Source organism: Prosopis cineraria, unplaced genomic scaffold (assembly GCF_029017545.1).
Source record: "Prosopis cineraria cultivar Desert tree isolate PC_DT_omini unplaced genomic scaffold, ASM2901754v1 PC11, whole genome shotgun sequence".
Taxonomy (NCBI): domain Eukaryota; kingdom Viridiplantae; phylum Streptophyta; class Magnoliopsida; order Fabales; family Fabaceae; genus Prosopis; species Prosopis cineraria.
In genome coordinates this window covers 2,512,429-2,530,621 of record NW_026555342.1, presented here as the reverse complement: position 1 = coordinate 2,530,621, position 18,193 = coordinate 2,512,429, and the positions used below count along the sequence as shown (strand labels likewise).

The 18,193-nt window shown below is 28.6% G+C and overlaps 1 protein-coding gene across 1 annotated transcript; it reads left to right on the top strand.

The window, feature by feature from the left end:
* Window positions 1-2,336: 2,336 nt before the first annotated feature.
* Window positions 2,337-6,017, top strand: LOC129285652 (BRASSINOSTEROID INSENSITIVE 1-associated receptor kinase 1-like). The gene is made up of 8 exons (XM_054921417.1): window positions 2,337-2,626; window positions 3,417-3,549; window positions 3,643-3,714; window positions 4,338-4,481; window positions 4,743-4,814; window positions 4,932-5,003; window positions 5,093-5,151; window positions 5,667-6,017. The coding sequence occupies exons 1-8, from the start codon at window positions 2,554-2,556 to the stop codon at window positions 5,795-5,797; spliced, it is 756 nt and encodes a 251-aa protein (XP_054777392.1). The 5' UTR covers window positions 2,337-2,553; the 3' UTR covers window positions 5,798-6,017.
* Window positions 6,018-18,193: the final 12,176 nt, after the last annotated feature.

The window sequence follows — 18,193 nt, the reverse complement described above, 5'->3', positions numbered from 1 at the left end:
TTTCGTAAGTAGACTCTATTAGCATAGAAGTCTACCGTATATGGCCTTCGACTAATGCGATTCCTACGCAAGGCTATAGTGGTACAAATGGCAAAGAAAAATTGATACATAGAGTGAAGAACATACATCCACCAAATCATCAAATGAACTATCACATCTCTCATTTTTGGATCCATAACTGTAGGTTATAAATTTTAAAATATCAGGATAAAAAATTCTAAAACATCCAATAAATATCACTTCAATAGACTAGAAACAGTATAAAATTCTATAGGCAACAAAAACAGTATAAAATTCTAACATAAAGCCCATATTTAATAGACTAGAAAATCATGAAACTCTAGTAAATCATTTTAAATTAAACACACATTGTTGGTAAAGAAAAATGTTGAATACCACGAATAAGGTTATGTTAGCGTCAAACCTGGATGGACCAGAGTCAGTTTTCCTTATTACATGAGCAAAGAGGATTTTGAGTTCATACTAAGAGCCATGGAGTTTATAGCAGACTATGGCCAGAGATTCCTGCCCTTGTACAGCTTCAATCTGAGAAATGGAAGCTGGAGACCGAAAACAGAGGAACTTGGGAAGCATAGCAGACTATGGCCATTCAGTTTTTGGAAAAGGAAGGGACAACGAGAAGGAATGAGTCATACTTAGAAGCAGCAATGTATATGGCTAATCGGCTCCCAAAGTTCCCAGCTCAAGAGTATCATACCAGGGCACATCCAGTGTCCTTTATTTCAGAGTTTAATATTCTTTTTGCCTATACTGCATGCATACTTTGTGAATCTACAGAAATTTGATGACACGATGAGACAAGGAATTAATGAATGCTCTTTCAGCCTTCATGCTGTCATTATGGTCTTACCCTCAATATTCCTTCGAGTTAAACCCATACTAGTGAATCATTAAAGCATTTACGTACTTCTGGACTTCATTGATAAAGTCTGTTTGATTTATATTATGTGTAGCCTAATAAGAATAAATAACTAGACAATTCACCCACTGGGAAGCAATTTCGTGGCATTTGATTTGTTTAATTCTAATTAACTATAACCATTGAGGATAACGTACCAATAGGAGCAAAACAGATGTACAGTGTAGAGCAGGTTATTTGGGAAGAGTATAGTTGCATCTATGGTCAAACTATTGACAAGTCTATTTGTTTTTTTATTTGTAACGGGAATATCTACAAAGGATGAAAGGATAAGACAACTCACACATGAGTTATAGGATGCAAGGCACAAGAGAAGAAACAAAATTCAAAGATTCAGCAAAAAAATAAGGGAAAGAAGGGATGAAAGGATAAGGATCCGTGACTAGAGCCCCCAAAAGAGGAGAAGAGAAAGGTCTGCATAGGCAGACTTCAGAATGTACAGCTTGTGAAAAGCTTGCGAGATCTCCAAAATATACACACTTGAAACATCTATGTACAATAACGGGTTCCCTCAATAATGCAGTCTAGTTAATGTTAAATATAATCAAGACGATGTCTCTGCATCAAACCGAAGCCTATGACAACCTGAAGTCCCACTAATATTTAAAATATTCTATTTATTTGTCACTATATGTATATCAGGGTGGAAAAACAACTTTCAAGTTTCAAACCTAGCTTCATAGCTTCGATTGATACCCAGAAAAGAACCTAGCTTAGACAGGGGAGGCGGCCGAAGGATATAAAATCACGGATGAAAAAGAATGGAGGAGGGAAGTCGATTGATACCCATACCTTGGTCGCGAAATCCAAAATATTTGTCCAGATCGCGTCGTTCGTCGTCCGGCTCGTCTTCGATCTCACCACAGCTCTCGCCTTCTCTCAGTCTGCAACAAATCTTGCTTTCTCTCGCTCTGCCGCGACCAAGCGTGAGTGTGAGTGAGGTGAGGGTTTTATTTTTTTTTTGAGGGCAAATTTGTCTTTTTGGAATTTGTATGAGGGCAAAAGTGTCTTAAATATTACAATTCTATAGAATTGCTCCCAATTCCATAGATTTATATAAGGAATTCAATTCAGCTTTTTTCCATAGAATTAGGATTCCCAAGAATTATAATTCATAACTACCAAACATCACTTTATTCAGATTCCTATCTCAATTCCATTTCCATCTTCACAATTCCAACCTACCAAACATAGCCTTAGTTTGTGCGTTGAAAGTTGAAACTCCTTTAATACAAACATGCCTGGCAGTACAACAAACTGATCTAAGGAGCCTTTTGTATTTTTCTGCTGTCTATCAGTTTAAAGTTATTACTTTTTTCTTCAGCAGCACAACATACTTTTTTCTTCATTTCTACTCTTGCATCTCCGCCAAGTGGGGCCAAAGTCGAGTCTTAATAATTTTTTTTAACCCAAAGGACAGAGTCAATTCTTATGAAGGCTGACTTTGAAATTTGAATATTCCGCAGCAATGGAAGACGAATCGACGTTCTCAATTCTTCCAAAGACAAAAATATACGCTATTATATACCAATTTAGTGTATATAACATAGCTGAAGCTCTCGGAAATGTAGCGAAAGAAGATCGGAGATGCGAAGCCAGTGACTTCGCCTGCGATGGGTTCGTTTCTTCTTCTTCTGGCGATTTCAGCGTTTGGTTTGGTGCTGAATGTTTCTGGCAATGTGGAAGGTGAGTCATGACTTTTCAAAATACTCTATGGGGGTTTTAATTACTACTTCAGAAATATCTTGTTCCCAATATTGAATCCATGCTTTAAATGAGCTTCGTTGCAGACGTTGTTGCTTAATTCTGGGTTAAGTCATAAATACTACTAGTACTGATAAAGATTTGGATCCGGAGTGGCATGAATTCACTCACTCAATAAATGTCCCACATGATATGATAACAACAGTTTGATTTAATCAAACCGCTCTCAAAGAGTTTGTCATAAAGCACCAAATCTCAAATTTTTGGAGGGGAGGGCATACATAAGGAGGGTCCTGATTTAAGGGTTGTTTTGAATTTTTGAAAGGAAATTAGGAGGAACTGTAATAATTTTCAAGTATTGATGAAATCTAATAGTTATAATTTGGAAACTTAGTGAGAGAGTAAATTTAGGCCACTCATTGTATCCAAATCTAATGGACCATAGGAAATACTAATGACCAGGCTTTCATTTTGGGAAATATTTCAGCTTGCGTTCGTACTGTGTTTCCTTGATCACAAAGTGGCAAGTTCAATTTTAAATTTCTTTTCATTTTTACTGCTGGTTTGTAGTTTGGGCCTAGAGGGTATAGTTGATTCTAATTTTTTGTGGATGATCTCTAGCAAGCTGGCCTTCATGTTTCTTTTTTCATTGTTTACATTTCTTTGTTCCCATAAATAGATGTAACTTGTGGTTGTGTTTACCTTGTATAAGACAAAGCATGATTAGATATTAAGTATGGTGTCGCCTAAAATTTGCTTTTCTCTAAGACAGGTGATGCGCTGCATGCATGGAGGATCAACTTGGCTGATCCTTATAATGCTCTCCAAAGTTGGGATGCTACCCTTGCAAATCCCTGCACTTGGTATAATGTTACTTGCAACAGTGACAATAGCGTGACCCGTGTGTAAGTAACTTATGTGCTTTTGACCTTAATCAATTAAGATTATTGCTGCACACAGTTTAATTAATTTGTGTTTTTTTTTTTTTTTGGTCACAGTGATCTTGCAAATGCATACCTTTCAGGTCAACTTGTTCCACAACTCGGTCAACTTTCTAATTTGCAGTACTTGTGAGTTGAGAATTTGATTTATTGGTGACTTGATTTGCCTCGTTTTTCTGATACTAATATGTTGTTTAAGAAATGTTTCTTATTGCTATTCTTTTCTGTTCTTCTTCAGTAGCTTCTTGAAAGATGGTCTTATTGACAATACTGCTAGTTCAGTAGGCTGGCTATAAACATATTTCTTAATTCACTAACAGAAGCTTAAAACTTCCGGTGTAATTTCCTGAGATTTCAAGACCACCTAGACTCACCTCTTAATAACGACTTGTTATGATGAAGCATTCTCTTTTTGTCCTCTTTATTGTCCTGAAGATAAGTCAGATAAGTTTCTGATCCTTAATCATCTATGTCTACTTCTGGCTTCTGATGTACAAAATCTTGGGTTGTTTTAATGAATGATTTGAGCACCCTAAATAAACTAGAGTTAATCGTTTTGATACCAGTGCAAGCAACAATAGCTGTGTTTCTCAAATCTTAAGCAAATGCTATCTGCTTGTTTGTTTCAAATTTCACAACCTGGAACCATCCACTACTGGTAGATTTCAAGGGTTCAATCCTTTGCATGCTATGGTTTCTGATGTTTTGAATATGGTTTTCTAATGGCTAACTTTTGTTGTTTTGTACTGCAGGGAAGTTTACGGCAATAATCTAACAGGAACAATTCCAGACGAGCTTGGAAATTTGACAAACTTGGTGAGCTTGGATCTTTACTTGAACAGATTAAATGGTCCCATCCCAGACACATTGGGCAACCTTCCAAGGCTTCGCTTTCTGTAAGTCATGCTTTCCTTAATCTCTTTGATCTACACATTTCATTTGCTTGTTTTTATAGTGTTAAGCTCATTTAATTACAACAATGATTATTATTGAATGAATGCTTAATCATTTGAAGTTGATGATGAGGGTTTCTGCTGTGTTTGTTAAATCCTAATGTGATTTTCCATTTTATTCATTTCCAGCTCTAATATTATGCTCTGCACTGTTCCATTAGTTCATTGTCAAAAAATATTGATCCTTTGTGCCCTCTGAAACAGGCGTCTGAACAACAACAGCTTGTCAGGAAGCATTCCCATGACTCTGACTACCATTTTCTCTCTGCAAGTCCTGTGTGTTACTCCTACAAGCTAGTTTTCCATAAGCTAATGCAAATTTAGATATTTAGTTGTATCTTCTTAAATTTTTTAAAGATTGTATCCTGACAGTATGATCATTGTGAAACTTAGTGACTTGTCAAGCAATCAGTTAACAGGAGATATCCCAGTCAATGGTTCTTTTTCAGCTTTTACTACCTCGAGGTTGGTACAAATAATTTTGTTTACTTTCATGGCTACATTTGTAGGATCACATGTAAACATTTTGCCAATTATCATGTTCCACTTTACAGTTTCCACAATAATCCTGGATTAAAATTACCAAGCCATCCAATTTCGCCACCTCCTTCAGGTTTGTAGATGCTTGATTTTCTACTACTTCTGTTGTTATTCAAGTTTCTGAACAATTCTTTATTCAATTTCAGGGTAACACTGTGTAAGATTATATAGTTTTACATGAGAAGGGACAAGATAGAATTACATTCATAATATTTGTGCACATCTGATATATTTTTATGATGAAGTGAGACAAAAAATTAAGTCAATCATTGAAAGGAACCCAAAATAATGCCAATAATCTGAGTTGATTGTTAAAAGAATGTGAGTTTTCAGTCATGTTTTTAAAATAAAACTAGTTTCTATGTTGCATTGTCTCGATGTATTTCTATGACAGACTTCATTTACAGATTATACTTGAGAAATTCTAAAGAATCCTTTTGTTTTGATCTTACTAGAGACTGAGATTCTTAGGTATACATGAATCAATCATAAAAATAAACATATATATTAGAAGTGATCCGCATAAAACAAAGAAATACTTCTAACATGCCTTTATATCCGAGTGAATCATCAACTGTTTTGTTGCAGCATCATCATCATCATCATCTCTGGGCAACTCTGCTGTATCTTCTATGCTTTCCGTTTCATCTGGATCCTTGCTTCTTTCCCTGTTCTTGCCTATTTTCTTCGTATTGTCAACTCATGGTCCTTCCATTTGAGACTGGAGAGATTATTACATGACTATGAGTTCCAATTTCGATTTTCTATTTATTAGCCATTTTGGCATTGGTATATGTTTTAGCAGTGGTACTGGTATGTGAGTGGTTTAGCAGTTGTAAGACAATGGTGTATCCCCAATGGGAGTCCCTGAAACTAATTCCTCAAGGTACTGGGATTCCATTTAAGGGGCTGATTCTTTCCAATAAATGTTTTTCCATACATACTGCTCATGAATTGAATCCTGGTCACGTACTTAAAAGACCCAGACAACCTACAGTCCATGCCACACCTTCTTGGTCCCTTCGCTTTATTTTAAAAAATCGATGATACCTGGCATTCTCTACTTCAAAACAATTATTTTAAAAAAGAAAATCTAACTTAGAATTACTTGCTAGTTTTGGATCAAATATAATTAATAAGACCAACCGAAGCAATCTACAAGTGATCTATGTCTAAGCAGTAAACATGGTTATATAACTATATGATATTTGCAATTCCACTAATTAATCTAAATTTAAGCATTATTAAGCTTAAATAGAGTTAAATCTTCCCAAATGTTTTACAACGTTCAACTAAACATCGTTTATTGTTTTTTTTTTCTTTTTGGCCAATTCAACTAAACATATTAGCAGTGGTCCTGGTGTGTGACTGGTTTAGTATGTCATGTTTTGCCTCCCTTAAGATATTATACTTCACCGTGTAATAATATAGCCGTCAAAATAATTTAATATACCTTTTTTTCTGTTGCAATGTAATTTAATATACCTGAAACCTTTTAAAAAGTGGTTAATGTTAGATGGTTTTTGAATTATTTTCATGTAATATTTAATATATTAATCTCCCAATGCGATTTTCTCCATCTACATGATTTGTACTCATGACCTTAGCTTTCAAAAAATAAGGAAAAATTATAATTAAGGACCTATGAAAAGCAGTAATAATCATTTAGAATTACAAAATATTTGAAATTGTATTTCACAATTATAGCCCGTTTTTGTACAACAATAACAAGTTTTATCACATTAGGTAAAGTAGTTCATGTGAATTACATGATATCATTTTACTGTATTATCAACCAAACTCTTAGCAATATAGTTCCTTTTTTTGTATTTTAAACTAAAACACTTATATTTAAAATGCACATTTTGTCACCTATTTTTAAGGGTATTTTGGTCATAACAATATTTTGTAAATTGCAGAAAAAGATCCTATTACTTGAATTCAATTTCAAGATGATCCTCAATGGTTATTATTAATTTTTTTAGGTCCCTGTTTATAATTTTTCCCAAAAAATAATCCCTTCCGATTAACCCAACCAACATGTGTTAACTCAATGGTTTTTGAATTATTGATTGTTTGGTGTATTTTATTTATTAAACTTAATTATAAAAACTCTATCAACTTACCTGTGTGGTTTGATTTAGAAAAAAATTAACTTACAATGATTTGTTGGTTTTGGGTTAAAACCACCAACAAGAAATTTCATATGCATTGTAAGAATAAGAAAGAAAATTTGATTGCAACTTCATATATTTTAACTTTCTTGAATAATTAATTAAGTAAATAAAAAAATGGAAAAAATTAGGTCAACTATTCCAGTAAGGTGCGGTTTGTTTTTTTTATGTTTACTTTTCTTTTCACTTTTTAACTTTTTATTTGATTACTAGGATTGAGTTTGAATATTACTCAGCAAATATTTATTGAACGTTGTCGAAAATTCTTCGGAAGAAAATATTATGTTCAACGTATTTATGTTAAAAAAGAAAATAGAAACAAAGCCAAGCTTTCAAATTTCAATATTAAATCACACGAGTTACTTTCAAATTATAATCTGATACCTTTGTTTTAATAATTTTTCCTCATTGAACAGTTCTTGCTTTCAATTATATAATATTACTATTTAATATTGCAACTTGATCCTGTTCTTTTTTAATTATAATATTGACTATATGAGATATTAATTTTTTTACGTGCATAAGCATTGAACATATAATTTTGCTTCTCAGATATTAAATTCTTTCTACTTGATCAATTCAATCATAGCAATAAGCTTCGATCAATCAAACAGTAATTAAATATCACGCCAGTAATAGAATTTAGATTGTTTAAGTTTAATTTAGATTTTTAGCTTTAATTTTGTTAAATTTGAGATTTTTAAAAATAAACATAAAATAAAAATAATCTATGTGATGTAATCTTTCCATATCTCTTTATCTATTCATATTGTGTTGTGAGAGTGAGAGATCTCTAAACATATTTCGTGCATTAGTCAAATATGAAATGTGTATTCCACATATCGATGACTTAGTCAACTCTATATATAATTATATTATATTGGGTTAGTTAAAAAAAGTGATATGATTCAATGTTCAAAGTTCAAACTCGATCTAGATTCCAGAGCCTTGTATTATTTTTTTAACTATAATTTGCCTGAGAACTCTGTGCTTTGTTCATAAAATATATTACTTCTATCATAGTCAGTATTTTGACTGAAATCACGGACATGCTATCTACATCAATTTTACTGTTCCTAATTTTAATTCTCCAATACAGGTGATCATGAGGTACACACAATATTTTTTAAAAGTATTTTTGGTCAAAAACAACTAGAAAGATAAAAAATAGTTAAACATATTTTTGTATCTGTCTTTGTCTTCAAACTTACATATCTTCGCAGTCTCTTGCTATATGAGAAAAAGTTATATTTTTTCCGGCCATGCAATTATTTTATGAAATTTTGTATGAAAATATTTATCCAAAGATTTCTATAAGAATTTGGAAATTTGTCAAAAAATAAGTCACATTGATAATTTCCTCTTTATTATGCATGACAAATGGCAAAATATGGCAAGAAAATAAACTTATAATATTTAACATAAATTGGTTCGCTGGTAAAAAAAATCATTTACTAAAAAATTATAGACTAAATTTTTTAAAATTTGATAGTGCAACTAGTTTACATCGATATATAAGAGAATTATCATTAATATATAAGTATTTTATCATTAAAAATTTAAAAATTTACAAAGGGTTTATCATTAATATAAAACAGTATATTATTAACAAATATAATAAAATGGTTATAATACAAAATATAATAAATATTAAATTGTTTGCTTAATTTAATTTTATAACATGAGTTATATCTATAAAAGGAATTATTATTTATATCCAACCAAAGGTAATTAGGCCCTCTTTAGTAGGATTGAGCTGTATTTAAGAGAATCATTATATATATAAAAGTAGGGTTAAAAATTATGAGAGAATGTCATGTATCTATTTTTAGGTTTGCTACAATTCTGTACTTCGAAATGTCTTTCCTGTGATTTCATGCTTTGGAGTTAGGTTTGGGGTTAGGTTTGGCTAATTATTATTTTTTTAATATATATAAAATATGTTATTCAGGTTTACAGCTAGGTGTGGGATAACTTATTAATTTTTAGATATATATATATATATATATATAAATTATTTTTACCTATTTGAAATTCAAATCTCATTATATTTGAATTTAAACTAATATCTATCTATTTAAAGTTTCTATCTACTCTAAAGATATGCCAAAAATCTAGGTTCATGTGATCAAATATATATATATATATATATATATGCAAATATATTAGAATTCAAATTTACTGAATAAATGTGAATGGGATATGAAAATTATAAATTATATAAATCTATTTATTTTAATCAATGTAAATGGATACGAAAATTATATAAATTTGGATTTTTTATAAAACACAAAATATATTATATAAATCAATTTAAATGTAAATATTAATTCTAATCAATTAAGATTTTTAAATGTTTTATTTATATTATTTATATTTTTTGTTTTAGATATTACAATATATTATTTTTAAATTTAATTATTTTTTAACCAGCTTTTGAAAAGTATTTTCAATTTAATTTTTTATTTTATTTTTAAACGTGAATTTTTGTTTTAAAATTATATTTTTTAAAAAAAATTATTTTCTTAAGATATATTTTTCATAATTGAATTTATTTATTTTTATTATAAATAAAAATAGCTTTTTTCTGTTTATATATTTTTATTTTATGTATTCAATATTATATGATTTTTTTAAAGTCAACAATAACAGTTTTTGGATGTAACTCTATAATTCATATCAAAATAAAAAATATTTTCAGTTAAATTTAGAATATATGTTAAATTGTAACTAATTAATTTCACATCATATTAACAGTTTTAGTTAAAAATATATTTCTATCAAAATATTTTAATACTATATTTACATTTTGGATGATAGAGAGTTAGGACTTATATAGTTTATATTATATTCTAAGGTTTGTATTATTTTAATTATACTTAAAAATTTATTATTGTCTTTTAGATATTTAATTGAGGTATTTTATTATATATATATATATTAGTATGATTTTTTTATTTTTAAAAAATAAAAAAATTATATGAGCCTTCAAGCTTATCCCTAAATCCTATCAATAAAAGTTAGATTTGAAAAAAAATACTTATTTTAGAAAAAGTTAGTTTATGAGCTTGAGTCCTTAACGGTCAAGCTTATAAAAATCAGGTCAACTCATATTAATAGCTTTATGTGCATCTCTTATATGATTTTGTGCTTAAAAAATTAGGTTTTATTGTTAGTTTGTAAATAGATTTGAGCTAAATTTTTAAATATGTATAAATAAACTAGAAGGGTGGTTACAATATATATCTAAATTTACTTTAAAATATAATTTCAAATATTTATATTGATAGATTAACATCTTATTTTATGTAATCAAATTTTATCTAATTTAATTTGAAGATGTATTAACTTGAATTTTAAAGATGGATTCAATTTTAAATTTTGAATTCACTTATAATAATTATTTATACTAAATATAATTCAAATTTTGAAAGTTATTTTTATTATTGAAATTAATCTCATATATAAATTTTTTTTTAGTGAGAGATTGTGTGAAAGTTATTAAATTAACTAAGCAAGAATTATTTTAATATGTAGTCATTTGAATGCCACATGTCATTTTGTGTATGTTTCAAATTGTGACACATGTCCTTTTTCGAGTATTCTAAATTAATGTATTCCTTTTTTATATCTATTCAAGTTCAAAAAAATATATGATTGATAATATTTAATATAATTTCATAAATCTAAAATAATTCTACTTGAATTTCAAAAGTTCAACAAATATTGGCATGAAGATCTATATTTAGATAAAATTATCAAATTCAAATCAAATTTTTCTCCCATTTAGATATTATACTAATTACAAATAAGTGGTGTTGTCTACTATTTTCTTTTCACACTTACAAATTTGATTAAGGGTTAAAGGGCAATGTCACTTTAAATGTTAATAAAAATTAACTTTAAATGTTACTTGAACAAGAAATTATTGTAAAAGATCTAAAAATATAGACAAGGATAAAAAAAAAAAAGACATGAAAGGACTAAGCAAATTTTCTTGGTCTCTTTTCTATAATTTTGAGGTAATTTTTAGTTAACTAACAATCAAAGTTATCATTAATTAATTATAGGGGTAATATTGCACTATTTTTAAAGATTGAAGAAGGATGTTGCACAAAAAAATAAATTTAGAATATCATATGCTTTTGGACTTAGAGTTCAAGGGCAAATTTGTCATTTAACCTTTTAATTAATTTTGTAAAATTCTCAAGTCTTTTTTGTATGACTGATTTATATAAATGCAAGATTTTATTTTGGTATTCTTTCAGTGATTTTGTACTTTAAAAATCAAGTTTAATTATTAATTTGTGAATATGTTTAAACTCAATTTTTAAGTATTTATGTATACAAAACAAAAGGACAATGGTTGCAATATATCTTTTAAAAATGTATTTTTTTATCCATCTTCATCTATATTTAAATTTTTAAAACTCAAATTATTGAGAAATATTGAAATTTGATGAACTTTCATAAAATTTAATATTCTCATGAGGTTAAGATATTGATTGTTTCTAGTGTAAAGTTTGAAATCTAAAAATACTCATATTTTCTAATTAAATAATGTTATTTGTATTTGCTTATTAAAAATAGGATTAATTAATTTAATGATAGTTTTAATTAACTAATCATTTTATTTAATTAATAAATATTGAGATTTGAAATTCAAATATGTTATCAAAATAAGTTAAAAGTGAAAAATATATCGATCAATTGAATGCACAAAAAATTATCTTTAAAGCATTTCTATGGTAAAATAATTCTCCCAAACTAATCATAAAGTTTGAGGAGTATTTAAAATTTTGGCAATGCTCATTTGAGTAAGATAAGTTACTAATATTGGTCAATATATTCAACTATTTTGAATTGCCAATATAATGTAGTTAATAATAAAAAGACTTTAAGATTTTAATAAAAAAAGTATTTAAGTTTAAATTTTAAATTGTAAGCTAGATAAATTAAAATTTTAGTATATGATGATTAGAAAAGATTGTCAATCTTATATATTATAATAATTAAATAATTAAAAAAGTGAAATACATTGACTTCTCTTCTGATTTACTTTAAATAAATATACATCCTTTTTATTTTTAAAACATATAAAACCTTTTCTAGAATTAATAGTTTTAAAACAAAAACCTCCTTTCTATTTTAAAATTTTTATTTCCATTCATCCAATTGTTAATTAACTGTTAAGTCATATATTGAATCAAAATAGTCTATTTAAATACAGATGTTATCTAACAATCATTCAATATATCTAAAAAAAGTCTCATGCATATATTTTTTAAATATTTTAATCATATTTTAAACTTTTTAGTTTTGAAAACTTATTTATTCAATTATTTTTTTTAAATATAAATACACAATTGTCTAAAATAATATTTGAAACATGTATATACAAAAAGCTTAATGAAATAGGGAAGTAATGTATTACATAATGAGAATAAATTAGTTAGTATAATTTATGCGTATTTTTCTTTAAATTTTATTAGTTTGATCACAAAATTTTTAAATTACTTATTTTAAAATTTTCACATTTAATTATTTAAAGTTCCTTAACTTGAGTAGGGCAAATTAGTGCTTTTAGGTTTTTTAATATAATTAAAATTAAAAATTAAAGTATTTTAAAATATTTAATTGAATATTCCTAACGGGTTTAAAAATTGGATTAAAGTGTAGGTTTTAAAATCAAAAGAGAGGTTTGTGTAATTTTAACAAAATGAAAAGGATTGAATAATTAAAAAATAAAAAATTATAAGCGAGCTAGCTCGCAGGTTGGTAGGCTTTGGTTAAATGATGCAAGCTAAGACTAGCTAACATCTAATCGAGCTCCAAATTATACAAACCAACCTGTCACTTTTTGGCAAGGTTCGACCCATGGGCTTGACTACTATTATCAGCTCTAATTGAAATTGAAAAATTACTACAATCTAATGGGAAAAGTCTCAAAGATTAGGAATTTATACTTTTACTTGGCATGTCAAGTTTAGATGCAAGTGAAAAAAATTAATAAAAAATAAACTAAATTATGATAGGGTTGCATTATATGATGAACTGATAAGATTGCTTTAACACCTAACTTTTGAGGAAAAAAAAAGATTTACGATGATGCCGTTAAATTTAATGAAGGAGATGTTTTTTTTTTCATGTATGGATATGGTGGTGTTGGGAAGACTTATGTTTGGAGGACACTTTCTGCTTCATTAAGATCTAGAAGTAAAATAGATCTCAATATAGCATTAAGCAGGATAGCCTATTCGGAGGACATACAACTTACTCAAATTTTGTATTCCTTTTTCTAAGAATGAAGACACTATACATAGCATGAAACATAGGAGTAATTTGGCTAAATTATTAGTTTATATATCATTGATTATATGAGATGAGGCTCTAATGGCACACAAGTTTTGTCTTGAAGCTCTTAACAAATGCATAAAGGATATTTTAAAGTTAAGTAGTCTATTAGCTAGTGATTTTCCTTTTGGAGGAAAAGTTGTTATGTTTGGTAGAGACTTCAAGCCTTCATGTTATTCTAGGTGAGTCAAAGGAAGACATTATTTTTGTGACCATTAACTTTTTGTTTTGAAACAACTGTCAACATTTGACAATAACAATAGACATGAGACTTATAGAAATAAATAATAGAGTATCTATTAGTGCTCTTTAAAATTTTACTGATTGAATTATTTTAATTGGTAATGAAACTGTTGCTGGAACTAATGAAAAATTTATGAATATTAAGATCCTAGAGATAGGGCTATATTAGCTCTTATGTAGGTTGTGATTGAAGAAGTAAACAAGTACATGTTATCTTTGCTTTCTGAAAGAAAGTTGTATACATGAACTTTGATAGTGTTATTAAATATGTTGGAGATATGAATTTACTTCATAACTTGCACTCTACACATTTTCTAAATTGAATTACAATGTCAAGCCTCCTGAATTATAAAATAAGGCTTAAAATGGGTGCCCCAATTTTAATGCAAATTAAAACATTGACAAGTTTATGGGTTGTGCAATAGTACACGTCTTATAGTTACACGAGCTAGAAAACATGTTATTGAAGCCCAATAAATGTTTGGATCAACTATAACGATGAAAATATATATACCAGATATTGTGATGTATCTATTTGATTTAAGGTTGTCATTTATTATGAAAAGGGAGCAATTTCTCATTATGTTAACCTTTGCAATGCCCATTAATAAGAGCTAGAATTTGATCCCTTGTCATATTGGTTTGTACATAATTCATATGTTTTTCACCAATGACCAATTATATGTTATTGTTTCTCATGTTCAAAGCATGGAGAGTCTAAAAATATTAGTTTCTGATAAAAATAGTCACTATAGAGATATAACTTTTAATGTCACTTATAAGGATATCTTCGATAATTTGATTTAAATAATTATAAAATTTTATTAATTTACCTCCTATCTTATCCATTTACATAATATACATTTAGTTTTTATCATTTGCTTTACTTTAATATGTATATATAATATATGGATAAAATATCTTTTACAAGTTATTCTTTTAGACCTATTTATAAAAATTATAGTATAAAACCTGTGCATCGCACGGGTACTTTACTGGTTGGGAAAAAAAGAAGAGACGGTGCAATGGATAAATATTTTTATGGAATTTTTTTCCTTGGAAAAAAGTATTTGATAGATAGAAAGAATTAAGAAATCAAAATTTGCCCCCCTTTTCTTTCTTCTGTTTTTAATTTTTTTTTTTTCATTGAGAGTTTTGTATGAAACAATAATAGGAAAAATAGGATCAAGAGGGATCGAATGGCATGAATAACCATGTCTAAGGGCCAGCATGACAAAAAGTATGACCATTTTTTTAAAATGTTTTTTAATATAATTTTTAAAACAAGATAAAAAGAAAATTCGTTTGATCATGTTGATTTGAAAAGAGTTTTAAAATTAAAAAATAGTCAATCGTGATTGTCATCAATGATTAGTGGTGGTCACTTATAATGATGATTGAGCATAATTGATGGTAAATTTTAATAATTAAATGAAATGTGCTTTAAAAATAAAAATAATAAAAACAAAAATAGTCCTAAGATGTGATCTTTATAGTTTTCGTTTTAAAAACAAAAAATAAGAACAACTCAAAAAATATTTAAATTCAAATCACTTATATATCCAAATGATTTTTTTTAGCATGCTTGAAATCTTGGTTTGAGAACAAGTTTCTTGTTTTCTGGAACAAAAAATTTAAAAAAAAATTGTTCGGTGATATGCTTTTAATAGTGTTTTGAAAAATTAAAAAAGTCCCATAATATTTTAGAGAATCAAAAAAATAAGAATATCTTTTAAATATTTTAGAATTTTTATTTTGGAAAACCCCTGTAAAGGTGGATAAGATCAACCCATTTTCACTCAAATTTAACTTTGAACTCTTTACTTACACTCTTATTAAAATTTAGTTTTTAGCTTTTAATGATAGGTTAAAGGTTATTTTTGCCTCTAAACTAGACACAAAAGATCATAGTCGACTCTAAACTCAACAAAGGGTAATTTATATCATTAGTTTTATAAATTATTTAATTCATCATCCTACCATTTCCTTCATTCATTTTCTACATTAGTGAGGCTCACATGTAAATTTTGAATATTTTTATTGTAAAATATTTAAAGTGGGTCCCACCATCAATTTCTTTAAATATTTCCCCCTCCTTCCCTCCTCTCCCTTTCTGAGTTGCTTGCCTCCTCTTTATTGTTCTTCTCATCTCTACAGCTCTGCTTTAACATTAGAACCAATATGACTTCCAAACCTACACATTTACTATGTAGGATTGTCACTAAGTTTAGAGCTAAGATTGATGTCATTGGTGATGATATGTTCACTGGCACCCACCTCCATACTCTCTCCCCCTTCTCTCTCCCTCCCTTCCTCTCTCAACAATCAATGGCCTCATCACCACACATGACACCCTACTCTCTCTCTCTCTCTCTCTCTCTCTCTCCCTTTAGAAGTGGGGTTTTAAACTTAACAGAGAGAGAGAGAGAAAATGAAGGGATTAGAGAAGTTGTCCTAGAATTGGGCACACACAGTTGATCATGAAGAAGAATAGTAGTCGGGATGGTGATGAACTAGGCATTGATGTTGGTAAACCACAACATACAGTCATGCATGGACATGAATGTGATGGTGAACTTCATGAAGCACACACTTTAACTCATGGTAAACCACTCACAAATGCGTGCCACTAATGGAGATGGAGAGAGAGGAGAGAAGGAGATGCAAGCATCGTGCCAAAGTCAGAGATGCAAGCAATGCCATTCAAAGAGAGGTTGAACATGAAGACATCCGCCATGTTCATGTTCGAAGACATTTGCCAAAGTCAAAGATGCAAGCAACTTTCACCATATTCTTGTTGTAAACATCATGAAAACGAGGTTGAACATGAAGAAGGATAGCAGAGTAGTGCTGGCTTTAGTGTTTTCATTTTCAAGTCCAAGAGTAGGGAATGTGAGGTTTAGGGAAGGGTTGGAGTGGCTAGGAGTGAAGGTTCAGAGGGTGTTTAATGCATATGATATTGTGCTCAATTGGACCATCATAGCTCACTATTTCTAAAGCCTGTCATGATGATTTCCTGATTTCAAAGCTGACCAAGAGAGAGGAGAGAGAATAAAATATAAAAAAGTAATTTGGGATTTACAAGTAATATTTTATAATAAAAATATTTTAAAAATTTAAAAGTAGGCCTACTAATGGAAAAATGGACAAATTAAATGGCAGGGTGATGGATGCAAAAAATATTTAAAGTTAAGGGATATAAATAATTTTTTGCTAAGCTTAGGGTTGACCATAATCTTTTGTACTCAATTCAAGAACAAAAATGACCTTTAATTCTTTAATGATGGGCTACTAGCAAATAACAAAACATGTGCATTAGTAGTTTTGTACTACTTTGAAAATTAAAATTTAAAATCTTCATGACTTAAGTAAAGGAAATATATTTTGTTACCTTTTTTTTACCAAAATATATTTTGTTACTTGAGTTAGTTTGTAATATAAAATATTTTAACCAAATCATATAATTCAAAATAAAATTTTTTTCAACTGGATCTCTTGAATTAAAGGAAGAAGTTATAATTAATTTAACATTTTTTACTTTAAATAAGGTATACAAAAGATGTAGGATACATGTTTCTCTCATCTTCTCTCTTAGTTTGTATGTTGAAAGTTGAAACTCCTTTAATACAAACATGACTTGCAGTACAACAAACTGATCTAAGGAGCCTTTCGTATTTTTCTGCTGTCTATCAGTTCGAAGTTATTACTTTTTTCTTCAACAACAAAGTATAGTGAGATATCTAATCTCCGCCCAAAAAAAAAAAAAGAAGAAGCTAAAAAGTCACATAAATCATATCCAATAAATTACAGCATATGTCCTATCGCAGAACATCATGTTGATATCCCATTTCTTTCATTTATAGTTACACCAGATCTACTATGCACTGGCGAGTGATATAAGACATCCATGAATGATTTCTTTATCTAATAATCTTACATTCAACAATATTGGATTAATTTTTTTGGCCAATGATTAAATTTTATTGTTGTCAAATCCAATTAGAAGCATGTACTCCCTCTTGTTGGCCTCATAAGTAAGTATTTGACTCATAATTTATAAAATTATAGGTTCAAATCTTGATGTTGATGTAAGGGGATCTCTAGGAATTCAATTAACCTAATTTTTTTTGTTAAAAAAATGATCAAATAGTAAATAAACATTTAAACTATAGATATGTGAGCATTGGAACTTTGACCTCAATTTTTTAACAATTTTTTTTAATTTTTAAAAATGATGCAATATCACTCTACCTTTAATAAAAGTTAATTTTGATTATTAATTATAAAAAAAATTTAGTATAAGTGAAGTTATATTCCTTTCACTTAATCCAATCACTATTTAAA